Below are 27,800 nucleotides of genomic sequence, written 5' to 3'. Positions count from 1 at the left end.
CTAGGCTTCTATCTAACATGTGTGTGTTGACATGTCCGTTCTCATAGTCGCTCATGAAATTACAAACAATGCGCATGCGCACACTGTGGTCAGACAGTAACCTATCCAGCCTTTCCATACTTTTGAGTGAATGCGTCTGCAGGTGAAACACTCACCGCTACCTAACTAAAAGCGTCTACAAACTTAATAAAATAGTCGATATTCAGCTTTCTCAGCTCGATAGACTACTTGTTTGAGAGTATCGAAATCCGGTAGGTTGCCATTTGGGATTGCTAACGCAGATATCATCAACTACATAGAAAACTTAAACCTCGTTGCATCATGTCATTTTCAATTTTTAAAATAGACTGAAGGGGACAACCCCATTTACATGTCGGCACTTATCATGACAAAAATGTACTCTTTTGGCGAGGGTCAGCCCATGGAACGCAAGGGAAGAGGGCAAGTTTTCTTCTATTTGAAAGTGGACGTGCACCGAATTGTTACAAAGGAAGCAACAACATCCTGATTTTCCCTCTGGATTTATTTTATTTATTCTCTGTCTGGAGTCCTACGCCATGGAGACTCTTGGAAAGTTTGAGTTTAACAGGAAAGACTTGATCGGACATGGTGCCTTCGCAGTTGTGTTTAGAGGAAGACATAAGAAGGTATGACCTATTTTCGTTTACCTCCGCTAGCGCAGATACATTGTCAGAGCTCAAGCAATGATGCAACTATTTCCAAGATTGCCTTTTAATACACCATTGTCTCGAATAGGCTATGTCGTCATCGTGAATAGCCTCTACGCAATGTCTTCTTGACCTAACTTGTTCGTCATCTAGCTGTATTTTGCTTTCTTTACAGAGGCATGATCTGGAGGTTGCCGTGAAGTGCATAAACAAAAAGAACTTGGCAAAATCACAGTCACTTTTGGGAAAAGAGATCAAAATATTAAAAGTAGGTCTTGTCCAGAATGCAACCACTTGTGTTTTTGCCACGCTGAAATATAATCCACCTTTAGTTACCCTGATGTTAACTCGTCACGTTTGATTTTTTTAGGAGCTGAAACATGAGAACATCGTTGGTCTTCTTGACTTTCAGGTAGGCTATGTTGTCTATGCCCGTAACCATGTATGCCAGTGAGTATTGAGGAGGCCACTCGGGCCAAGGGCATTGTAAAATCATTCCTCGTTTGGCAGGGGGGAGGAATAAAGGTAGGATCAACAGAAATTACTCTTTATAAAGAGGCAATTGACATTATGGAGTCATTCTGAACAGACACAACGGAAGGTGGTCTGAAAACAGATAGCCTACAGAGGATCCAAACAACTACACGCCTCAATGTTGATGTTCGTTGTAACCGCTTCCTCTCATTGGGTGTGCACAAAGCTCCTCCCTTTACTGTGTCCCTGCTGGGTATGGCTTCTAGAGGCCCATCTCCCATATAGGCCTAGGCTACTTTTTTTTTAAACATATACTATTCCAGAATACAATATACTAGTCAAGAATAATGTTAAATAAAATACATAATGTATTAGCACTATTTATACATGTAGTGTTATTACAGTGCATGAAAATGCACTGTTCTGTTATCCGAAGTCTTCTTCTTCTTCTTCTTCTTCTTCTTCTTCTTCTTCTTCCCACCAAATTTCTGCGTCTAATTCAGCTTCAACCGTTTAACGTAGAAACTTCGTTCAAACTTTGTAACGTAGGTCTTGAAAAGGAGACTTGAGGAATGTATTTTTTGCTTTTGTAAACTTTATACTTTTTGAGATATTAATAAAAAACAAGCTTATTTTTCCCCATAGACTTTGTATGGGGACTATGACATCATAATGGGCTGATTAACTTGATTTGCACCTGGATCAACTTCCAGCTGCTCAACTAGGTCCCATCAAAAAGCTAGTTAAACTGATCGCACCTGTATCAACTGCTTTCTGCTCAATTAGGCCAACTCTCTCTGTGTATCTCCATTCTACAAGGATATAAGGCACATTCCATCCAACTTTCTATCCATTCATCCTCTTCAAACCATTCACTCATCTACCCATTAAACTATCCCATCAACATCCATTAAACAATCTGCCTATGAACATCCATTCAACTTTCTGTCTATCAGCATCCATTACACTATCTACATTTAACTTTTAAACTATATACTCTGTCTCAGGCTTTAAACATACAATCTGGCTCTACAGATCCCGTTCAAAATTTCCTCTGCCCACAACTGTTTCAAAACAAATGTCCTCACTACAATAATTCACTATTAAATAATTTAACTATTTAAACTACTCAACTATTTAACTGTTCAGCCATTTCAACTGTCAGTTGTTATCAACTATGACTTCTGCCAACTGTTATCAAATAAAAGTTTGTTTTGCATTTTATGTTAATATACAGTATGTTTATATTTTCATGCACTGGTAATTTCCTCGAAATTACATTTTCTAGTTATTCAGTATGATCTGTTAGTGAATACAATAATTTAATTGAACAGTAAACAATGAAAAAAGTTGGTAAGACTACACCAAGGAGAACAACAATAATAAACAACAATGTCAATAGCCTAATGAAAATAAATAAATAGTACAACATATACAAACCATAATGCATAAGAAATGCTTAATAAACTAAGTGCATGTTAAACAGCTATGCTTTTAGGCCTGTAATATGATATTCAATTGGCTGCTGCACTTTGCTTAATTAGCAGAATGTGGCATTAAAGTTAGATATTAAAGAAAAGCAGTTAAGACATGCATTTCCATTAATGAAAACAACAACAAACTGTATAATTGGGAACAATCAATAGAGCAAACAAAATAAGTCCATATTGTGTAGCCCAAGGCAACTGTGTGCTGAATTGATGTCAAGGAGATCTTAGTACATTTCCATCTTTGAATCTAGGCAACAGGAAATTAGGGTGTTTGCAGCAGGTGGTTTGCTAGTGTTTTTCCAAACCATCTCCAGATGGTATCAAGGGCTGCACTCAAGAGCTGTTCCTTCCATTAGCTGCTCCAGACAAGAACTAGCAGAGAACATGTTACAGGAGGAGATTTGACAAGCGGAGGCACTAAAGGCTTTAAGATGTTAGAAAAACTGAAACCAGAACCTCTCCTGCTCAGTTGCAGGCTTTGTGTTTTGTCGTGTAGCAGCCAACTGTTGTGTGAGCATGCATGTTGTAAATCCCCTGCAAATAGACTTAGCCAGTTTGAGACATGCACTCAGCCATGTTGGCTGTCAGCTGGCTAGGCTGTGACGTGAAACCCTAACCAGACAGGCAGGAGTCATTTGATCCGCTTGGTCACACAATATGTAACAGGTGGCTGGCTGCTGCCATGCCACCAGCCAAACAAAGGCTAAAGAAAATGAGGCCGATTATGCTTAGTCAGCAGAAGTCACCCTCCCTGCACCCCTCTGTGGGCACATGCGGGTGGTCAGACCACCTGGACTCTCATCTCTGTCTCCTCACATCTCCCATCTTTTCAGACATTTTAGCGATGATCACTGGAATTAGAAATAGTGTTAATGACAAAGGAAATATTCCAGACTCACAGTATTGTGTTACTTTTGTTGTAATCTATGCGTAGGTACAAATACAGCACAATACGTGCTGTGCTTGATGTTGTCCCCATTGCATTGGCAGATATGCCAGAGAGAATGAAGGCCTCCTCAGATGAAATAAACACCATAACATATGCCCTGGGGCCCTTGGTAAATCATTTAGGCCTCTCCTTAACCCCTGTAAGATATGTCCATCCACAAGACATTAGAGGCTACACAGGAGTGCTGCGCAGAAACGACAGTAAGACCTCGCTAGTCTGAATGTCAAGCTGATTACATCAGCTTACTCACATTGATGGGAAACAGAGTCCCAGTCATCAACACAGGTTTTGTTTTTGTACTTCCCCACCACTGATGTAGGTGCCAGCAATAACAGTATGACTGATACAGTGCCGGTTAAATGCAATTGACTCAGCCTCAGTCTACAGCCTTTTGAAACCCCATGGACTCCAGTGGAGTTCAACAGCTAAAACAGACATGTCAACAAACAAGGCAAGTCACAGAAGGCAGCCTAGTGAGCAGCCACCCCCCTGTGGGGCCGGGTTCGTACAGTAGTAGCGAGCGGTCAGCAGCGGGGCACCACTGGCCTGGCTCAGCCAAGTGGAAACTATCCCGAGCTCAGTGGAATTGTGCCAGATTGGAATGGACCGGTCTTGTTAAGCGATGACCCCAATGGCAGTAGTTGTGTAACATCTGGGGGCAAAGTCACAGCTTCCCTGCCTCATATTTGGTGCTGAGTAACATGTTGCGTGGCTCGATTCAGTGATTTATATTTAGCGGTTAGCATGCGTAGAATTAATAAGCCATACGTGCACGATACCTAAGCTGTCAAATTTATTTTGTGGAATGATATGGGGAGGTAGCTTCGCGTCACACAAACACATGACATCATTATTTATTAGTGTGGTGTCGAAAGATGGACTTATACGAGGGGATGATCCAGTATCCATTGCAGGGGATTAAATCGTAAAACTATAATTACCTTCAATGTAATAGGTTACAACCGAGTTATTGCCATTTTATATCATATCAGCTTTAAGTATTATAATGTGTATGTTATGTTGTCATAGCAAACCTTAGTCATGCAATTATTGAAACAGGCAACAAATAGAAGATGTGGAGCTGAATCTTATTTATTTACCTGACATGTATCAAGTGAATCTGAGGAAGACCGCAAGGTCGAAACGTTATCTGCCAAATGAGAAAATAGACTGAAAAAAGGATATCAAAAAAGAATGCCAAGGAGTGGGCGGATTTTTTTCACAAAAACCTGACGTGTATTCAAACCATGTTTTTGCCATAGAGGTTTGTAAACCATTAATCTATGAATGCTTAAACAGAAATGCAACATTGTATTTTTATTACAGTGTACTGCACTTAACATACTTTTTGAATTAATCTGACTGGAATCAATACTCTGCTATACTATCTGATACTGAGTTGAGATAAAATGTCAGCAATTAGGCATACATTGGTCATTGTCATGGTCAAGTTTGACTCATCGCAAAGCCATGGAAATCTAGTATTGGCAATTGACAGGCACTGACCATTTGTGTGTTTCTCCAACAGGAGATTTCGGGCTGTGTGTATCTTGTCATGGAGGTATGTTTACTCTGGGAATTCTTGTTTGCACCACAGGAAACTATGCTGTTTTGATTTATTTGTTTTTAGATGATCTGCTTACTTTAATGTCTCCTTTTTCTCTGATTCCTTTTGTTCTCATACACAGTACTGCAATGGAGGTGACCTGGCAGAGTATCTGCAGGGTAAGTGTGACAACACAATCAAACAGTGTGACAACATCGTCATGAATACAATTCTCTCAGATGCATGAGTTTCTGTTCTCCTTACCTCATGCAAACCGGTAAAGTCAAAGCAGTGTGATCCACATCAGCTTCAGTTGCTCTTAATCTTTAAAAGTGGCAAAATTGACACCTGAGCACTGAAACATCAAAGAGGAGGTGTTCTGACTGAGGGCTGGCACCCTGGCATTGACAGACTGAGTCATAAGCTATCGGCGCTACGAAGCACCAGTTGTGATATTTATCTTACGGAGTGTAATCGTAGGTAATGTCATGTATGAAAACTAGTATTGTTAGGCAATACTATAAGTGCAAGTCCAGGCCAGCTGAGGTGTGGCGATGACATCATCGATACGCAAGCAGGATGTGTGGTTTCGCTGTCTAAACAAATTCAAACGGGCTACGGTTTCAGATTTTTCCACTCTGGGACCAGGTTTCAGAAAAGTGCGGTTTCGGGCAGTGCGTTTACAGGATTCGTTTGGACGCTCGGCCAAGACGAAGCAAAACCTCTGCGTTTAACCTAAAAAGCGTCTTCGTGTGGACAGGCCCTGAATAAAGAAATACACGGTTGATAAAGTAGCTTTGGTAATGTTTATTAGGACAGCCCATTCTGACACCCAGCATCTATCCTGTTTCAAAGACCTTTTCTTCAGCAGAAGTAAACAAATAACACCATTACACAATTTTTTGTGAAAATATGTTTGAGTTGCCAGAAGTGCTTTCATAAAATGATTAGCTGTGACATGCTGGCCTAACGAATGAGCTGACATCTGACTTGCGTCAGAGAAAGAACAACATCAGAATCACTGAGGAGATCATAAATTGAGGACCCTTGTGCAATACCTTGTGACTGACGTTAGTCTCTGTGTGCATTTCTTAAAACTCAGACGGTCGCACATTCTCACCAGTTCTGTTTCTTGTCTATTTTTGTGACTCTCAGAATAGCACGCATATATTCACACTCTCTCAGTGGGTCGTACATTCCCACTAGCTCTTATTCTTGTCTATTTTTGTGATTTTCAGAGTGACACACATATAAACACGTTCAGGCCTACACCCGCTTCCCTTCCAAATTTGCAGCATTTGCGTGGACGGGTCTATTTTAAGGTGCTTAGCCGTTGCCACTGACCTAATTTTGCCGTCATGCCAGAGCCTTCTGAGGTTGTATTCCCGGGGCAGCGGCATGCCGAGCGCTGCCAGCGGAGGTGGCTCTGTGGGCACGGGCCAGCCAGCGCGCATGCACCCACCCACCCACCTACACACACACACACACACACACACACACACACACACACACACACACACACACACACACACACACACACACACACACACACACACACACACACACACACACACACACACACACACACACACACACACACACACACACACACACACACACACACACACACACACACACACACACACACACACACACACACACACACACACACTTTACAGACACACACACACACACACACACACACACACACACGCCATCACACACACACACACACACACACACACACACACACACACACACACACACACACACACACACACACATGCCAGCCCCCAGCTCAGATAGCAGTATGAACTCACCCACCTGTCAATAACTTATCTTGCCTGCCCCGGTGGAAAAACACAGAGGATATAAATATCCCCCAGTTAGAGGGTGGAGGAGAAGAGGAGGGGGTGTTTGTGTAGGTGGGGGTGTTAGCCATCTGTGTGCTGTGTCCCTTTGTGTTGTGCTGATTTTAGACACACCTTGTCATTGGCTGCGGGCAGGGCTGAATTGTTCTCCCAGGAGATTTGGGGCTTTGTTATTCATTAGCACGTTTCCCACAAATAACAGTTCTGATCTCCTAGCAGTCCTCGGGTGTTTAGTTTCAAATCTCTGTGAACTCCATCCAAGTGTTCAGAGGGATGCTGGACGAGCTGCAAAGCATCAGAAACCTGTTGCACCCTGACCACAGCAGATACACATCAATGCCTAGGTTTGTACTCAGAATAGGCTAACATATTGCCAGAGGCGTCAGTAGAGGATACATAGCAAGCCAGATAGCATATGAATGCTACATTGGTATAGCCTGACGAGCCAGACCCACATTAAAATGTAGGGTCTGGGCACTCACCGTTCGCAGTGCTTAGTCCGAGGGGTGGGATAATCGGTTGTCTTTCAAATTCCCTCTGCACGCAATAGGACAGCGCTATGAGTCCCATGTGTTTTCCCACCAGCGAAGCTAGTTGGCTAGTTCAAACTTTTGCCAACTTAAAAAAGCTTAACTCGTGTCACACTGTTCGCCAACAGCAACATCCATCTTCTTTGTTTTCAAGTAGCAGGGAATTCAAGCTAAACCGTTGCAACTCTGCCATCAATCATTATGTTAAGCCCGCCTAACGACTCTATACACAATTTGATTGGCCTGATAGAAGTTTACATTTTCGAGCTCACAAGCCAACGGAGAGTTGCTAGACTAGCCCTCTAGGGTGCGTCTAGATTTCTAGGCTAACATTGGTAATGAAATCATTCCAAATTATATTCTCCAATAGGTACATTTTGCTTTGTTGCCTATTGGGGGGGGGGGTCAACCATTTGCAACCAGATGGTCGTTTCTATAGAATAAATCCTTTTAAGGCAGCACACACCCCCGTATTGTATTAAGGTTCTGATCCTCTCTCCCCGTCCAGAGTAATTTTGTGACTAGTTGGCTGATCCCCTAGTACATGGACTACTTAGGTGGGAGTCTCTTTAAGTGGCCCCAGGTTGCCATGGTGATGTCATCACAAACTAAAACAAATTAGACCCCCATGACTTAAGGTTAGCATGTTGATGATGCATTTTGTGATAACTTTATTTGTTTGTGCAAAGTCCATGGCTGTTGATAATCAGTAGACTGAAATAAGGTTGATAGACATTTATGAGGAATGCTCTTTTGTTTTTTAGCTGGGTTGAAGGAACTTTGCAAAAGACATAAGTGAATAAAATGACCTTTGCCTCCTCCTCTTCCTCTTCCTCTTCTCTCCCTCTCTCTCTTCCTCCCTTCTCTCTGTCTCTCGTTGTGTCTTTCACTCCCCCCTGTAGCAAAGGGCTCCCTTCGAGAGGACACCATTCGCCTGTTTCTGCAGCAGATCGCTGGGGCCATGAGTGTGCTCCGGAGCAAAGGCATCATCCACCGAGACCTGAAGCCGCAGAACATCTTGCTGGCCTACAACACCAGCCGCAGGGCCAGCCCCAGCAACGTGTGCATCAAGCTAGGTACGAGTGTGTGTTTGTGTGTGTGTGTGTGTGTGTGTGTGTGTGTGTGTGTGTGTGTGTGTGTGTGTGTGTGTGTGTGTGTGTGTGTGTGTGTGTGTGTGTGTGGGTGGGTGGGTGAGTAAGAGGGAGAGAAAGGGGGTGAGTGTTTTGTGTTTCTGTTAGTCACTGATTGCATGGGGTTGTTGGGTGTACTGTTTGTTTACATGAAGTCTGTGTACATTGTGACTAGTGGTTCAGCTGGGTGAAAAGATACTTTGGCTCGGCCGGACTCTGTCAGCTACATTACGGGTCTGAGGGAGAGACCACAGTCAAAGCTACATAGGGGTGTTACAGAACTTTGTTGTTGTGCTGCAGTTCTGATCGTCTCTCTCTCTCTCTCTCTCACTTTCTCTCTCTTGTGCAGCTGATTTTGGCTTTGCCCGATATCTTCAGGGTAACACCATGGCTGCCACTCTTTGCGGCTCTCCTATGTACATGGTAAGTGGCAGTTCAGTGGCAACTCCACACTTTTTAGTAAAGCTACTCTAAGCACTGAAACACATAAATTGAGAACACTTTTTGCCTGGACGCTGACCTGTTTCCTGTCCAATTCCATCGCTATTTATAGCTGAAATGGTAATTTACTGCATTTTAAGAAGAGGTCTTTTCCTCAGTCTCCTAAAGCAGGTCATCATTATGACCACATGTTTCAGATGCCTCCCGGAGCTTGTGGTTTTAAGTGTGGCTGAACTACAAAGAGCTCTATCGTGTCTATCTTTAGAGACTTTTCATTCTTTACCACAACATAGAGTATTACTTTAAGAGCTGTAGCTTGATCACATCATGATCAAGTCTGCATAACTTTAGCCCCATGGACTATTGGACTCTCTCTCTCTCTCTCTCTCTCTCTCTCTCTCTCTCTCTCTCTCTCTCTCTGTACAGGCTCCAGAAGTGATCATGTCTCAGAATTATGATGCTAAAGCCGACCTCTGGAGCGTGGGCACAATTGTCTATCAGTGCTTGACCGGCAAGGCACCCTTCCAGGTAATAACTTGAAGACACATTTATACAGTAATTTCCTGTGTATTAGCGGCATTGTGTATAAACCACAAGACAGTGTTAAAAAAACAAAACCATATTAATACCATATTAACTGCCCCTGTGTATTAACCTCATAGCTGAAGAAATTTAGCAAAACCAATGTATAAACCGTGGCTAATAGTTGGGAAATTATGGGTACATGACAATCAGAATATGTACACAGCCACTATATGTAGACTATACACAGACATGTGAACCTGTCACAGAAGTACAGACAAATTCATACACCTACTTGCCTACATAGTAGCACACTGTTCTGCCTTTAAATTGCACATTTTCCCACATATTCTCACAAATCCCACTCACATTCTTGCTGGTTTTTGTGCCTCCAAATACGCACACAAACAAACAAACAATCACAAGCGTGTCTAAGAGTGTTTATGTCTGTTACCATGGTGTGATTGTTACAGTAATAATCTCTCTGAAGGAGGTCAAGGTTCTGTTGTGGGATTGTTCGTTTGTCCCAATCCTCCCTGTACAAATGCGCACTGATATTACAAGCGCATTTTAGCCATAGTCGGCCCTATCCTTATTAGAAGCGGTAAATTACAGCTTTATTGCACTTTACTTTGGGTCAGGACTAATCTCTGACCTACTGGTCTGGAAACCAAGGAGAAACCATTTTCCATGGAAAACGCTGTTACATAACTAAATGCTGAGCAAACAGCGCCGGATCTCTGGCCTATGTTAATGGCCTCCTCCTGCCAGGGGATTGTGGCTTGGTTGAAACGATGGCTGACTGGCTGACGGGAAAATAGGTCTGTGGCCTAGGCACAGGGCAAGCACTCAGCATGCACAAGGCAGTGAAATGTGCTCTTGCAAATGTTTCCCAAGACTTCGGTAAACAGCACGTGTGGAGTGTGTTTGGACTGAGTACACAGCTGCTCTTGGGCTTCTGTGTGTGTGTGTGTGTGTGTGTGTGTGTGTGTGTGTGTGTGTGTGTGTGTATTGCAAGACGTGAAGCAAGACAGTAGGCAAGAGTGGCTCATTTTACACAACCTATTCATGTGTGTTAGGATATGTGCTTGCTCAAGCGCATGTGCAAGTGAAAGTGAGAAAGTGAGAGTGGGAGAAAGAGACGCTGTTTGCTAACATTGAACATTGTGTGTGTACTTCTGTGTGGCCAATGTGCTTGTGCCTATGTGTGTGTGTGTGTGTGTGTGTGTGTGTGTGTATGTGTGTGTGTGTTTGTGTGTTTGTGATGACGTATAAGGTGGTCTGGACATCGTGTCCCTGTGGTCAGATCGTGTTTACCAGCCCGTGGGTGGACATGGCAGAGGTGAGAGAAAGCTGATGGATATGTCAATCACATGGTTGTCCTGTGCCAAAGGACACGTGGGCAGGGTCGCTGCCTTGGTGACGGTCGTTAGCAGCATGCCAGAAATTTACCTTGCTCGAGTCAATATTATGGTCTGCTGCAATGTGTGTCAACACAGGCATTTGTCTGAGAGGGAGACTCCTGTAATGCTGGTGTCTTCTTTGTTGATCTGTGCTGCTTGGAGGAGCACTGCCCCATATGTCCTCTCTTTTGGTCTCTGTCCAGAGTTAGTAAACACTGTGGTGGCCGCAGTTTTTGTACTGAAGCATTATGCTTAAAGTCTTCAATAGGTGTATCAGATTATCTGAGTGCTGTCTACGTGATTATTTTAAAAGGACGATTGTTCTTTGTGAAGTTTTGTCTATGGATAATGTAATCAGATTTTAACGCATTTCGGAAATACTATAAGTAGCTTTAGCACATAATTAGAAATTTAGCTCCAACCTGTGAAATTGAGTAGGACAAATTGTGTGTGTGTGTGTGTGTGTGTGTGTGTGTGTGTGTGTGTGTGTGTGTGTGTGTGTGTGTGTGTGTGTGTGTGTGTGTCTGTGTGTGTGTGTGTGTGTGTGTGTGTGTGTGCGTGTGTGTGTTTTTGTCTGTGTGTAGGACACACATACATGAGTAATCAGTGACTTAACACTTTCTTGAGGCTTGTGTCCTGTTTATGCTACTAAGGCAGAGGGCCAGCAAATCCATTAACCAGCATGGGACCTCCATGACTTTGGGTCTTGCGATGAGTGGAGACATGGAGTTTTATGAGCGTCAGGCGAGACGTATCAGTGCTCTTTTATCCCTTTGATTTATACATAATGCATCGCTTCTTAAACATGATCTCCCGTGACACACTAGGCAACCAGAGAGAGAGAGAGAGAGAGAGAGAGAGAGAGAGAGAGAGAGAGAGAGAGAGAGATAGAATGTGAAAAGAAATGTTGCCAGACTAGTTCACTGAGTACACAAACTTGGCCGCCTATTGGCCGTTGAGCTAGTGATGTCAGGTTCAATGTGAAGTCAGGGTAACTGCACTGCTTGTATTTGCTGTTCTTGTGTTTAATGTGCTGTTTAATGTGTATTTTGCATAACAGGTTCTACAATGTTTTAGCCAGTCTGCACCCTGCACTGTTGACAGGGATTAAAGTTTATAGAATCATAATGTAAAAAGCCATCCATATTTAACCATGCTTTGTCCACATTTGTGAAACCACCACTTCATCTATTCATGTAAAACAAAATGTCAAATGAAGCATTTTCCTCCAGTTAAGACAGTGCCTGGTTGCCACTAGATAGTCTCTTCCCATGTCATACCATTTTAGAAGTGTTTCAAATGAATGTTCAGAGTCATGTGTCACTGCAGATGGTTTCTTAACTGTGATTATCTACAGTACTTGGCCTGGCTCATGTGATGTCCACATGTCGGCCTGATTTTGTCTTTCATTGACCATTGGAATATAAAATGGCATACCTGGTGTATGGATCAGATTGTTGTGGTGTGTCCATCAGAAACTATGACAACAAATACTTTTAGTCATCTGAATACTTGCCCATAAAAATCTGTCATGAAAACTTGTTGAGAGTTATCCTCAGAGGTGCAGCGTCATCTTAAAGATGATAATGAAATTCAACTCTGTGTAGATCCCTGTAAGGGGCTCTTGTTTATGCCTTGTTGACTAGTTATCCTATCTTCACTGTGTGTGTGTGTAACCCCCAGGCCAGCAGTCCACAAGAACTCCGCCTGTTCTACGAACGGAACCGGAACCTGACCCCTAGGTGAGTGGCCAGAGGAAAGTTCTAGATAATACTGTAAACAGAACCTATAAACGCAATAAACAGAACCTATAAATGTGGTGTGTCACAACTGCTTGCAACACAACACAACAATCACACGCACACAGACCCCATCTATGGTCTCCATCTCTTACGCAATAGCACACACAAACACACATTCTCACATTGACTTTGCAGTTTGATTGCGAAACAACTGCTAATGACGAGAGAGTGCTGTGCTGCCACAGTCCATTTGATCCCCCTCTACTTTTAGACATGGACATGACCCATAGTCCCAACAAACTTCATTTTAAAGCCTATAGGCAATATGTGTGTGCAAAAAGAGTAGAGTAGTAGCAAATAGAGTAGTTCACGTCTCTTCCTTCTCCTCTCTCAGATGGATCCAGGCGTGTTTGTTTTTATAAGCTGGCTCTCTATTTGCATGCTGATCTATTTATAAATTGCCTGCAGAGACTTGATCCACCACTGGTTCTAATGTGACCCATATAACACAATCGTTCCAGACAGACAAACACACACACACACACACACACACACACACACAGATACACACATATACATATGCGGAAATTGAGGCAATCGGATTTTGTTTAGTCATAACAGAGGGCACATATGCCAACACATGACATACAGTATTTGTATGAGTGTGTGGGTTCATAATAATATTTTTTTCCGAAATAAAATTATTGGCAGCATCCCCCGGGAGACGTCTGGACCACTGAGACAGCTGTTGCTGGGGCTGCTGCAGAGAAGCCATAAGGACCGCATTGACTTTGGTCAGTGCATACCAAACAACGCCGCCACCCGCTGCAACAACAATACACTAACCAAGCCAACTCATATTTGAGGTCTGGCAACTGAGTTGAAGGTGTGCTTGTCCTTTGAATTCACAGTATTTTGTTGGTTTGTTTTCCAGATGAGTTTTTCCATCATCCGTTTCTGGAGGCAGGCTCCTCAGCTAAGAAATGTGAGTGTGCTGCTGGAAGATCATGTCTTAGCTGAGTTGGAGAACGTCCCTCACTCAGATACAGTGTATATCGATATGGTGATCATCATTGCCTGTCTCTTACTTTTTCCCCTCTTCCTGTGTGTGTGTGTGTGTGTGTGTGTGTGTGTGTGTGTGTGTGTGTGTGTGTGTGTGTGTGTGTGTGTGTGTGTGTGTGTGTGTGTGTCATAGCATCTCCAGTGCCCATGCCATCCCCATACCCCAGCACTGGCTCTGGGAGCAGCAGCAGCAACTCCTCCACTCCACATCTAACACCAACTCAGGTGCACACACTCACACACAGACACACATACACACACAGACATTTCTTATTAGCATCCAGTACAAATCCATACAAATACACATATTCATGAAAGCACGTGTGCACAATGACACATGCACAAACATACACAAGCACTGTTTCATGCAAATGCCATCAATAGTCACAAGCATACACAGGTTTATTATAAGCTCAATAAAGATATAGTTGGTTATTCTGTTTTGGTTTCATAAAAGTTTGTTCATATTTGCAGTCAGCAGACAATTAAATGTCATCTCTCCCTTCCATGCTTCCATGTTGATTGACAGGGAGTGGGCTCTGAGCCACTATGTCTATTTCCTATTTACTGTGCCTGGAGTGTGTACAAACAACACAAACACAAACACTGGAACACAAACACAAACACTGGACGGACAGCTAGAGGGATCAGAATGGCAGATAGCAACCTTTTAACTAGATCCCTTGTTGTCTTTGTAGTTATGGTTTGTGGTTGTGTCTCTTTACAGTCGGACGCAGAGACCCAGAGGCCCGGCCGTCTCCTCCTCCCCACCACGCCGCCTTCCCCTGACTCCCTGCTGAAAGACTACACCTCCTCCGAGCTGGAGGACTACGTCATGGTTCCTGCACAGTTCACCAGTAAGCACCCAAACTCACAAGTCGTTAGGGCCAAGGATTCCAGACACCAGTGGACCAACGGTGCACAAGCGTGCAAACTGCCCACAATGCCAAGCTGAGGCGTCATCATACACCTGCAGTTAGAAAATGACATTTAACACTGCCAGAGAAGCCTAAACAATCAGAACGAATGACTGTCATTGATAGTGATGATAGTGAGTGAATCTATGGAGTCGTGTTGTGCCATGGGGGAGTTACTGAGTGTGTGTGTGTTTGTGTGTGTGTGTGTGTTTATGGGCTCTATTTTAATGGTGTGAAACGGAAGTGTGTTTGCAAAACGCAAGTGACTTTGTGGGCAGATCTTGAGCGCTGATGCTATTTTACAGACGGGATGATTGGTTTGGGCGTAACGTGCAATAAACCAATCAGAGCGTCATCTCACATTCCCTTTAACAACAGACACGCTTGTTCCATAGCTGATTGTGGCTTATTTGCCAGGCGCAGCCAGGAGCGTTCACAGCGCTATAATCACTGTTCAGTTGGGAACAGTTAGCTATTGATTTTTCCTCCTGACAAAATGTAATACAGAATTGTCACAAAGACATACTTTCCGATGTTTTGGGATCATTCTCACTGAATCACGAGGTTATGAATGCATGGTGATATATTTGCAATGTACAATGTAATCTAACATTACCTCTCTATAGACAATGCATATCTTCTGTCAGTTAATCTCTTCTCTCCCGTGCTGCGCTGGGGCATTTGGGTTAAATGGAATCGGCATGCAATTCAACATCACGTCTCCTTAAGTCCTCTAATATTTCCTAATTTATGTCATCAACACATCAGTGATTCGTGAACATGTGTACGCTAGATTTATGCCTATGTTTTTACATGGACACCACACTGATTTCCCTCAAGTGGTAATATTTTTCTTTGAAATTATGTATGGTTTACAGAAATGGGAACTACGTTGTATAGATGAGAGGAGCGAAGTGTGCGTTGCGCAGCACAGGCGGCCAAGCAGGCAACTCAACAACTAGAAACAGTTTCCAAGTTGACCTAACTTTCAACTCTGCACAGTATCCAATTAACTGCATGACAGTAGGCTATTTACAATATTTTTTGTAAAGTAGAGTTTGTAAACACGTTATCATCAACTTAATTCACGCACAACATTTGTTTGAGCAGGAGAGAGAATAACAATGAATGGATGCAGCAACTACAGAAATTGTAGCCATACTTACTGCTTTCTTGTACTGTATCTGTTGCTGGTTAACAGCACATAAAAAGCTGATTTAAGCTAATTCACTAACTCAAGACTTCAAGGCCATCATGGATATAAAACGTTTTTTGAAAATAACGAAAGGATGGAGGGAACATAGCACAGCTTGGAGTTATTTCAGATGGGCTACAACAAGGTAGGCAAAATTATGGTGCTTAAAACCCTGGAATAATGCTTAGGCTGATGTTAAAGCCCACGCAATGTTTAAAGCCATACACAACGGTAAATTGGAACAAAAGTAAAAGTAACTTTAGCCTTTATAAGACTGTATAAAGTTGTCCAAATGAATAGGTCGTAATTAGGCGTTGTTGTTGTAAAGATATTGCATGTAGATGTTGTACTATATAGGCTACTAAATTTTTAGGTCATCAATGCACAAACAAAACTGGAATATGGACAAATATTATCAAGGCTTTAAATGTTTCTGTCTTTGCACGGGGGTGTCTAGATTGGTGTGCAACGCATTCATTCATGCAGGCCTGTGGTCATGCATGCGCCCTTAAAATAGCATCTGAATTTGCGCCACAGTCTTTAGACCAGGGAGTTCCTGGTCTGTGGCGGATTGTTTTCTGAAACTGCAAAATGTCAACAGTGAACGTTTGCGCCGGAACACACCCCGTCTTTTCGCTGAAGTGCCCCCGTGGGCGCAATCGAATTCCCTAATTTACAGGCATGTACCTGTGGAGGGAAAATTCCAATATGCGCTGACTGCAAAATAGGAAAGACAAAAGCGCGAGTATACAAAGTCAATTGCGCTGGGACGCAAAATAGAGCCCTAAGTGTTGTTTTGTGTCCACAGGTGAAATTGTGTGTGATGCAGCAGGAGGCCAACCTACTGACAGTCTAATGCACAGCGGGTGAGAAACACACACAGTAATAAATCCATGTCACACACACACACACACACACACACGCGGGGTTAAAGCAGGTATTTCATTCACAATGGAGTGTGAGCGTGGGGTCATCTTGACACCACACATGACCCTGTCCTGTCTGCCAGCGTGACCGTGTCTTTGTTTGCCGCCTGTGTGTTTGCCTGTGTGTTTATGTCATTGCAACAGTTTTTTATGACCTGTTATGTAACAACAGTTTTTGTGTAGCCTGTGTAGGTTTTACTTATGTGTTTTGTGTTTTCGAACCCTGGTGTGGTGTGTGTGGTAATCCACTGTGTGTGTGTGTGTGTGTCAGTCACTGACCCACTACCCTGCTGTTGTTTTCTTCTCAGTAGTTTCCTGTTGGCTGCCGGAGCTTGTGCAGGCAGGACTCCTCCCCCCTCTCCTTCCTTACGCACCTCTCCACGCCCTGTCAGGTGAAACTACAAGCCTGTGTGTGTGTGTGTGTGTGTGTGTGTGTGTGTGTGTGTGTGTGTGTGTGTGTGTGTGAGGGTGTGTGTGTGTGTGTGTGTGTGTGTGTGTGAGGGGTGTGTGTGTGTGTGTGTGTGTGTGTTATGACACATGTCTTATGTCTTATGTCTATGTGAATATGTGTGTTGTACTGGGTGTTAAGTGTCAGTGCTTAGTTCAGAGTATCTGAGGTGAGAGATTTGGCACCATCTGACCTTTTGTCCCTGGGGTCTGTGTTTACCAGTCGAAACTCAGCCCTCTTTAAACACACACATTTCATAAACGCTTCAGCCCATCTAGGTCAGGGAGAGCTTTAAAACAAACACTTATCGCAGCACTCTCCAGCACCCAGCCATAGAAAATGCTGTATCAGCACAAAATGGAGGATGAAGTAGCCTGATGGTCTGAGGTTGCGCTCGAAGATTAGCCAGTGTTGTGTTTACTTTACTGTTACATCAACCACAGGAAGTGCAGTCAGTGATACATACAACGGAAATTCCTCCCCCCCAGAAACAACACCTACAAAATCTACAAGTCCCCAAGCAGCTAGCTTGCTTGTGAGAACATCCACCTCTTTTCTCTGGGATCAGGACTACTATTTTGAAACGTTTGGATGACAAAGGTGGTGTGTTGCAGAAGCAGACGTCCACATTCAGTGCAGGCTGTGGTTGAGCACATGTAGACTCTCCTCTGTGCTTCCTGCCAAAGCCCCTCTCATGCCAGCTGTGTGAAGGGCTGCAGACAGCTGTGGGCAGTGGAGACCGGGACAGGGGCAGTGGAGACTGGGGCAGGGATAGGGGCACTCATCTCACACACACACACACACACACACACACACACACACACACACACACACACACACACACACACACACACACTGCCAACTAATGGAGGGGGCGAGTGGGTTGTGTGGTTGTGTCAGTCACGCGTGCACAAGATGGTTTTTGCAGGAGCACCAAGCCATCAGAGCAGCCAGCCAGTCTGTCTCTCTGTCTGTCTCTCTGTCTGTCCCTGTCAGTCAGTCAGTGTGTGTGAAGGGCCACAGTGGGTGCATTGTTTGAGAACACACCAATACATTTCTCTCTCTCTCACACACTTTCTCTCCATTTGTCCCTCTGTCTCTCTCTCTCTGTCTGTCTTTCTCTCTCTCTCCCTCTCTTTCTATTCTCAGGCCTGCTGAGTTATGTGGCAGTAGTTACAGCCAGTCTGTTCCCATCCCTGTGCCCACTCAGATTCACAACTACCAGCGTATGGAGCAGAACCTGCACAGCCCCTTCAGGTAGATATGGCTGCTTTTCACCTCTCATTGTCCTCTCATCTCAATGTTTTAATCTCTTAACCTCTTTGCTACACACTTTGTTTCCTTTACTTACATTACCTCGACCGAATTCTCTTATTTCGTCACAATGTTTCTTTTTGCTATTTTGTTCCTTCAAACCTTCATAATGACACTATGTGCCTGTGTTACCTATGCCATACTCACACTTATTGCTTGTTGCAGGACTGCATTACCCATGCAGCACTGCTGTGGCAAAGCAGGAAGTCCCTCTCCTGTCACCTCAGAGGGAGAAGCTGCACCCATCTACAGGAAGCTGTCAACCGGGGTCTGTCGGCCTAACCAGCCCTCACCACTGGGTAAATCACATATAACTGCACAGAGATGTATCATATGCACATGCTCAGATTAGGGTGCCTCTTCCGGCCAAGTCTCTGCATATCTGAAAATGTGCTAGCAAACAGAATATGTCTATGAGTTTTTCGAGATTATTGCTACAGTTGAGCTGACAAAGTGTGTTTATGTATCTGTTACAGGTGAGCTACACCAGGCGTGCAACTGAAACACTCCGTTTGCGGAGCCATACTGCAACAGTTAACTTCCATGTTAATCAATGGAACTGTCTACAGCAGACATGAGAGTGCTGTGCACATTTGAACAAAATTAGACCATTCTTCAAAAACTTTGCAAACTTTTCAAAAATGTTTTGCTCTGCGAACGGAACACTTTAGTTACGCTGCAGGGTGAAGTCCGACTGTAAAGGTCATGCAGGGAGAATAATAGACAGGAGCAGGAGCAGCCCTAAATATATAGTAGTATAGAATTATAGAAAAAGAAATGGCATGTAGGCAGTATTTAATTGAAGGCTTTTCTTTTTCATACAAAAGTGCCTTATATCAGTTCTTTTGTTTTTTCATGTCCTTATGTATGTTGTGTCATTCGTCCACAGTTGGCACCATCCCTGAGAGACCTGATCAGTCTTCTCCTCGGGGCACGCGGACTGGCATGCAGGGGCGAGGTAGGAGAGACGGTGCAGTGCCTGCTTTGCTGTGCCCCCTTTAGCAACAGCTCAACTCATTTTTGATATTTATTTCATGTTGGTTGAACTTTGCACTATTTTTCATAGACTATTTAAAACACAGATGTTTCCAAAATCTTTTCCACTCAATTTAAAACGTTTTCTGGAAAAATCTCAGATCTCCAGGAACTGACAATGGGCCCTTCAGATCTAAAACATTCCTCTAAAGTTTATAATGAAAAGGGGGCCCACTAGAAATATGCCTAGAAATTCTCATTAAACCCTTTAAAGTGCTGTAAACTTTATGGAGTATAGGTGAAAATAGCTGAAGAAGTCATAAACATTTATATTCATATATTTTTTTATTCAATTTTGTTCCTTTTTTCTTTCTGATCCTGGATCAGACCTGAGCCCTCAGTACAAAATTCAGACCCGGGTGTCGGTCGAGCGCCACACAGACCTGGGAACAGATGCCCCTCTGAGTCACAGGAAGAGATCCCACAGGCAAAGCCCGGACCCCACTGTGCCTAAAGTGAGTCTCTAGTTTAAGAATAAAGGGCCGTTTACACAAAGAATGATACCTAAAAGATAACAAAAAAAGGATCGCTCCAGCTAATATGAATGACAACATCCGTACACAAACTGTACTAATAATAACAACATGAAAAGTGATATAGACTGGACCATCGTTTGTTTCGTTTTTTGTAACTGTGTAACACTTTAACTCAAGTAAGGTTTTTAAAGCAGACATAGCAAGCAGACAGCCTGTCATCTTTAAAAACATGCCCTGACTACAGTAATGTACATGTACTGTACTGAAGTCCAGTTATAGTTGCGACTGTAACTCTGTAAAGGGGATGTCATCATGTCTTCGTGTCATGTCCCCTCCGCTGTGTGTCCCAGTTTGACCTCCACAGACGGCCCAGTTCCCAGAATCTCCTGGGGCCCCGCATCCGCACTGTGCCCAACCTAAACGAGCTGGAGGGCGGCCAGGGCACCGTGCCCACTCTCACCCGACACGCTGTGGACAGGAGAGAGTCTGTGAAGAGGTACACACACACACGCACACACTAACGCACGCACACACACACACACACACACACTAACGCACGCACACACGCACACACACGCACACACATGCACACACACGCACACTAACGCACGCACACACACACACTAACACACGCACACACACACGCACACACACATGCACACACACACACACTAAATCACGCACACACACACGCACACACACGCACACACACACACACACACTAACGCACGCACACATGCACACACACACACTAACACACACACGCACACACACACACACAAACTAAAAACACACGCACACACACGCACACACATGCACACAGACACACACACACTAAAACACTGTGAGTGAGAACTTCATGGAAGCACTTTTTTTTGTGAAGAAGTCATTAATGGATATCTATAAAAACAGCACAGAACTAATGAGCTCTCCAAGGCTCTTCCCCACGGCACAATATTCTGTTCAGAGTTGGGAACAACTGAGCTTTTGTGCTGGATGTTCAAATAACAATGATATGTCCAAGATATCTACTTTGTTATTGAATGTTTTAGAATTGTTGTTCAGAAATTTTCAAATATGGAGAGCTGTACAAATGCCTGTATGGAGAATTCAGTGCAAATAAAGAAAACTGAAAGAAATCAACAGTATTAGCAAGTATGACACAGTCATGTCTCAGTGTAATATGTTGATGCTAATGAATGAGTCTAAGGCTGTGTTGCTGGTGTGTTTGAACAGATCGATGAGCACAGGCCGCCTGTCAGATATGTTGCTGAAGGCTGTGTTTGGAGCACAGCTAGACCGTGGCAGCACAGACAGCCTTAATATGGAGAGACCTATGGACACAACAGGTACACACACACACACACACACACACACACACACACACACACACACACACACACACACACACACACACACACACACACACACAGGCACACACACACACACACAGGCACACACAGGCACATACATTCCCAATCACACCCTTGTGCATGTAAAATTACCTACCTACATATTGGAAGTATAGTATGTACCGTAGTTGTGCCACATTTTTGCTTAAAAAACAAGTTATGCTAGCACATCTAGACACACACTGGTACAGATTAGCTCACTGACACACATTCACAGTACACAGAAGCTTTACCTTTTAGTGGTCCCACTTTCTTTATTATGTGTTCCTCCATTGGTTAAATAACACAGGCGATTACATTCCTATTAAGCTCTAAGAAGGCTATAACTCATGACCCAGTCAAGGCAGAGTTTGACATTTTGCTGACCTGTGAAAACTGTAAAGTTCAGTCCAAAGTAACATACTGCCCAGTTTGGTAACCACGGAAGCATGTATTAATGTAGCCCATCTTCTCTTGTTCTCTTTCATCTCATTATCTTCACTCTCTCCCTTCATTTCTTTCCTTTTACTTCACACTTTCCTTGTTTCTGTTTTTCTTTTTTGTCTCTGTCCACCTCTTCATCTCCTTCACCTCACAATGGCCTGTCCCTCTGTTTTATTCTGATTTGGACTGCACTAGGGGTTGGAGGGAGTCCCTCACGGGCCATCTTCACAGTGGGCTCCCCAGGCTCTGCCCCCTCTCCTCCACTGACCAGCAGGCCCAGACTCTTAACCGGTATGTACAGCACACTGACCCACGGGTCCTGGATGAGGGGCTTTGTGATGTGTATAGTGGTGTTAACACACAGATGCTCCCTCTGTGTATCTGAATTGAATTTCAACTTGATGGTGGTGTCACATTACCCCCTACACAAATTCTGCCCTGGTAATACCTTGCTGAAATATATATTATTATCTATATACAGTATATTATTATATATTTCACTGATGTACATCATTAGTTGTATTAGAATCTAATTTTAATAACCATGTTTGAGTCCACACTGTTGTAGTTAATTTCTAGGTTTCTCCTTACAAGGGTATTAGCTAAATCTGAATCGCAGTTTATATATGTTTATGGTTATTGTTATTAGTCTGTGAAATTCTATTTAGTCTGTTAATGATATTGGTATTTTTTAGGCTTTTTGATTTTGCTAAAAACTGTTAACTTTAATGTAATGTTTATTGATGTCGTTGTAAGTCGCTTTGAACAAAAGCGCCTGCTAAATACCGTAAAGATAAACATAAACAAATCTTTGACTCTCTGCTCTCCTGCAGTGTGCTCCACCAGCCCGGTGAGCGCAGACTGGACCTACGGGGTTCGTCAGGCCCAGGCTGGAGTGCAGGGGGACGGCTGCGACTGCAACATGGGCCCCCTGAGCAGAGGCGTCACCTTTGAGCCCCCAGAGCTGCCGGAGGAGACTCTCATGGAGGTAGTTTGTGTGCAGTGTGGCTGTTCCATTCCCCCTTCCTCTCTTAATTCTTATTTAAGCACAAAGAAAAAACTTTTTTTAGTCTTTATTACCTCCATTTTGGAGTCTTCGGTAGAACATATTAAGAGGGTGTTATAACATTGTTTTGCTCTACACTCAATCAGAAAAGAATCTGAAATGACCACATCTGTCTCTGGTCCACACACAGCAGGAACACACGGAGGCGCTAGGCCATCTCCGCTTCATCCTGGCCTTCTCCCACTGCATCATGGAGATCGCGGCTGCAAAGGACTCTGGGATTGAGACGTGCGATGCCCCAGACGCCTCGTTCCTGGAACAGAGCGTAGTGGCTGACCAGATCAGCTTGCTGAGCCGCGAATGGAGGTGAGGCCCAAGAGGAGTTAGTAGCCTGTGTCCATGGGGTGGCCAGTATTGTGCAGATTGCTGTATCAGTATCTTTATCAGTTTAATCAGGCATGTCAAGTCAAGTCAAGTCGGCTTTTATTGTCAATTTCTTTACATGCACTGGTCATACAAAGAATTGAAATTTCGTTTCTTACTTTCCCATGCAGACATAGACATGCTTTAAATACAGACATAGACATACTATAGACATAGCCATAGACAATAAACATTAAATTAAAGTGCAAGACTGAAATATAGAACATGTATGTATCAAAATAGAAATATAGGACATATATATAAAAAAAATAGAGGTAGTTGTGTTGTATATTTATATAGTCTTAACAGTTACATGAAGTTTAAACTTGTGCTTGTGTGACCTGTATATTTACATTGATATGCAGTATGCAGTAATTTCAAGGGGGGGGGGTTAGGGTAGACAGGATCCTAGTTTCCTAGGTTCCTGGCTGGCTGGTGGGTGGGGGGGGCTGTCAGTGATGGGAGAGTGGGTAGAGTGTTCAGCATCCTGATTGCTTGGTGGATGAAGCTACTTGCCAGTCTGGTGGTGCGGGGCGGAGGCTCCTGTACCGCTTCCAGAGGGCAGGAGGCTGAACAGTTCGTGTGCAGGGTGGGTTGTATCCTTGACAATCATTAGTGCTTTGCGGGTGAGGCGGGTGGTGTAAATGTCCTGCAGGGAGGGGAGTGGTGCTCCAATGTTTCAATATAAATGTTTTATGATCTCTAAGTTCAGTATATTCTATATTCTTATGAACTACATTCTTCTAGTGTGATGGAAAGAGTATATGTTTGACCATATATGTCTGTAAAACACACACACACACACATATATATACTACCATCCCTGTATGGCAATTTTGGAACAAATGAAACGAGAGTGTTATTATGCTAACCTTGTGTGTATGTGTGTGTGTGTGTCTGTGTGTGTGTCTGTGTGTGTGTGCGTGGGGGGAATATGTTTACCTCAGCTATGCTGAGCAGCTGGTCCTGTATATGAAGAGTGCTGAACTGCTGTCATCTGTTATACATACTGCAATGGAGGACATCAAGCAGGGCAAACTCTACGCCTCCTGCTCCGTCAAACAGGGTGAGACTGGCAGCACCAGATACACACACACACACACACACACACACACACACACACACACACACACACACACACACACACACACACACACACACACTCACACACACACACACACACACATCTGTAGAGACAATGAACTGGTCGCCAAGTTTGTTGATGTTTAACTTGTGAATATTACCTCAAAATCTTTGTAAGACTAAAGAAAATAGTTTAGAAAATTGAAAATGTATATCAGTGTTATTGGAGAGAAATGAAGTGTAATGTAAATTGTCTCCTGTGTATCCTCTGTTTGGGTAGTGGTGCGTAAGCTGAACGAGCTGTACAAGTCTAGTGTGAGTTCCTCTCGCTCTCTCAACGCCCGGCTGCAGCTCTTCTTCACCACCAAACAGAGGCTCATGGACCGCATCAACAGCATCACAGCCGAGAAGCTCATCTACGCCCACACAGTGAACATGGTACGTAACCACAATGCATCGCTTTCTTTACATATACATAAACCCCAAGAAGCTGTTCTGAATGAATGATGCTTGGGTCATGTAATCAAGTCCAGTACAATTGAATTAGTAATCATGCATTCTCTCCCTCTTTCTTTCTTTCTTTCTTTCTTCGTTCTTTCTTTTTTTCTTTTTGTTGTGTGTGCAGGTCCAGTCCACAGCCCTTGATGAGATGTTTCACCAGGGCGAGGCCTCGGTGGAGCGCTACCACAAAGCCCTGCTACTGATGGAGGGGCTCACCTTCATCATCACAGAACCAGCAGACATACACAACATTGACAAGTGTGAGTGAAAACAGACACACACACACACACACACACTTGCAAAAATTGCAATGTAGTACAGTCTCTCATACAAATGCTTACACAGGGACAGAGGGACACAGACATATTTACTTTCAAATAGACAGATTTACACCTGAGATAACACATGCTCATTCAAACATAGCTCATTAACTGAAGTGCAACTACTTGTCCCTCCCTGCAGGTAAACAGTGCATACAAAGGCGCCTCTCTGCCCTGCAGCCTGGCACATACGTGTGAAAAGAGGGCGTTAATCCCCAGTTCATCTCCTGTCTCTGCTCTCTCCTTCGCCATCACAACCACAACCGCCATTCTCTCCTCTCTGAAGTGTGTTGTGGCTACCTTATGTTGACGATCATTTGAGAAGCTCTTCCACCTGGCACTGGTAAAGGTGAGGGACTAACACGTGCCAGTGAGAGCCTCATCAAAGACGAACACTTTGATCACTCTCCTGGCAGCTGTGATGTGGTGACCCAGGTGTGGGAGAGCACACTCTCAGCTTATTCTTGGCAACCAGCTGTCTCCATGGTATCTTGGGAGAGTTCATGAAGCCATTTGGCTGCCACATGCCGACTCAGTGTTACTGTAGGGGTGGGGGATGGAAAATCAGGGGTGTTTCTTTATAATAATAATAATTATTATTTTATAAGTCGACAGACCAGGAAAATGGAATCACATTAATATTGACAGGGTATGTCAAGGAGGGTTTTGACCAAAATATTGCCATTGTGTAATAGACAGTTGTTAGAGAGGAAGACAGTATGAACTTTGAGTTGCATCATACTTTTGATACTTGATTTCTGTTATACATTGAATCAAGCAATATTCTTTCCTTACAACCACTTGAAGCATCAGAATTATCTACTAGGGTGCTGGGCGCTTCAAGTGGACTACAGAATTGCACAACTCTTTTTGCAGTTACAAATCTGCCCTAATATTTTAATCTGCATGCCTGTGTGTTTTGGAACCAATGCACACACTGAATGTTTGGCCAGATTAATTAATGCTCAGTTGCATTAATTTGTGCAGTGTTTAATGCAGAGTTGTTGAATGTCAAGAAAGATGTCCCTTTTGGAGTAAGTATTGCATGTCTAATTATGGGAGAAATTAACAAAACAGCACTTTATGCACTAAACCTACTGTGTTCAGAACTCCTTTGCCTCTTTTATCCTGCTACTGCTTTTAGTCAATCTGCCCGATCAGGAAACAACATGGCTGCCGTTTTCAGGCAGTATCCCATTATATGTAGCATCCCAGGTTGTTGTTGTTTTTTTGTTGTATTGTTTTCATTGTTATCCTCTGACTTTGTCTAGTACATGCTTTGTTTATCATTTTAGTTCTAATTTGAAACAGATTTTATTTATTTAATTTAGTTATAGGTGTTTACAATGTTTAATTTTGCTTTGATACCAAAATAGTTAATATTTAAGTTTAGCTTTGAGTTTGGTGTGAGTTTTACTATATAGTTTGGATAACTATTTTAGGACACTCATTGGGTATATTTGACAGGGTCTGTATTCACGACTTTGTTGTAGGAATGAAATTGAATGTCATTTTCCATAGTTGAACCCATAACAAAATCTAACAGAATAATATTATGTAGGCCTATAGCATGTATCATTGAATATGTAGAAAATGTGGTGTTTTGCTTTTGTATGCTGGTGAAATCTTGGACATTGTAACTCTTACCAAAGCATCACGCCTACTGCCTCGCCTTAACAAAGCCAAGTTCCTTTGGTCTCAAAAATGCATGCTGTATGCTTTGGGTAATGCCGCCCTCTAGACACAAACACAGGTCCTGCCATTTCTCCTGTGCGGGTGCGCGTGTATGTGTGTGTGAGAGTCTGTGTGTGTGTGTCTCCCGTCTCACTCAAATGCCTTCTCAAAATCTGGGTTGACAATCAAGATAGGCTTGAGTGGTTGTACAGTAGTACTGTAACAGGATCTGCACGTTGAAAGTGTAAATGGTACCTATTTTTTTTGCACTAGTGCTGAAATATTCATGTGTGCAGATTAACAAGTATGATTGACCATATTTTTCATTAAAAATGTAATATTACCGAAACAGATATGATCTGTTTCTTTTTTCCCCATGAAATTCTGCATATAAAGTGTTTTGTACTGTTGAGTGATTTGATTATTGTGAGAGTGTTTTGACTGTTTTGTGATGGGTTGTTTGTACTTGAGTTGTTAATGAATGTTTCTGACACAACCTGGATGTAAGGATGCACAGAACACTGTAATAGTGACAACAAAATGACAGCCTAATGGTTTTAATTATCAGGCAAAAGATAGAAGCCTATTTGTAAATTTACTGCTGCAGTATTTATATTGTTTGTATGTGTTTGTTTGAAACCAAAATCAATTTTGCATTTTGACATATGTGTATTTGAGTTGTTGAAATAAAGAAGTTTGCTTTTTACTTTTTAAATGTGTGTTCTTAATGTAAACTCAGTATTTTGAAGTCTTTTAATACCTAGGCATACTGATTTTTATTTAATTGTAGCCTACACAGTTCAGCAACAATTGAGTTTA

The 27,800-nt window shown here is 43.1% G+C and overlaps 1 protein-coding gene across 3 annotated transcripts; it reads left to right on the top strand.

Annotated features, from left to right (window-relative positions):
• The first annotated feature begins 24 nt into the window (after nt 1–24).
• On the top strand, nt 25–27,696 carry ulk1a (unc-51 like autophagy activating kinase 1a). 3 transcript variants are annotated; one of them, XM_048243224.1, is made up of 28 exons: nt 25–647; nt 844–936; nt 1,039–1,080; nt 5,110–5,142; nt 5,270–5,306; nt 8,431–8,604; nt 9,008–9,081; nt 9,526–9,627; nt 12,708–12,766; nt 13,478–13,560; nt 13,701–13,751; nt 13,962–14,053; nt 14,556–14,685; nt 16,749–16,806; nt 17,178–17,258; nt 18,464–18,571; nt 18,794–18,927; nt 19,518–19,586; nt 19,991–20,118; nt 20,490–20,635; nt 21,376–21,488; nt 22,170–22,265; nt 22,808–22,962; nt 23,171–23,346; nt 24,351–24,469; nt 24,767–24,924; nt 25,112–25,247; nt 25,450–27,696. In XM_048243224.1, the coding sequence occupies exons 1-28, from the start codon at nt 558–560 to the stop codon at nt 25,503–25,505; spliced, it is 2,793 nt and encodes a 930-aa protein (XP_048099181.1). In that variant the 5' UTR covers nt 25–557; the 3' UTR covers nt 25,506–27,696. The 3 variants fall into 3 exon arrangements, with proteins under 3 accessions (XP_048099181.1, XP_048099180.1, XP_048099182.1); XM_048243223.1 differs by having other exon boundaries at nt 26–647; nt 17,175–17,258; XM_048243225.1 differs by lacking the exons at nt 25–647; nt 844–936; nt 1,039–1,080 and adding an exon at nt 4,282–4,845 and having other exon boundaries at nt 17,175–17,258.
• The last annotated feature ends 104 nt before the right edge of the window (nt 27,697–27,800 follow it).

Source organism: Alosa alosa, chromosome 5 (genome assembly GCF_017589495.1).
Source record: "Alosa alosa isolate M-15738 ecotype Scorff River chromosome 5, AALO_Geno_1.1, whole genome shotgun sequence".
Lineage (NCBI taxonomy): Eukaryota > Metazoa > Chordata > Actinopteri > Clupeiformes > Clupeidae > Alosa > Alosa alosa.
The sequence above is the reverse complement of the archived record's forward strand: the minus strand, read 5'-3'. Positions and strand labels throughout refer to the sequence as shown.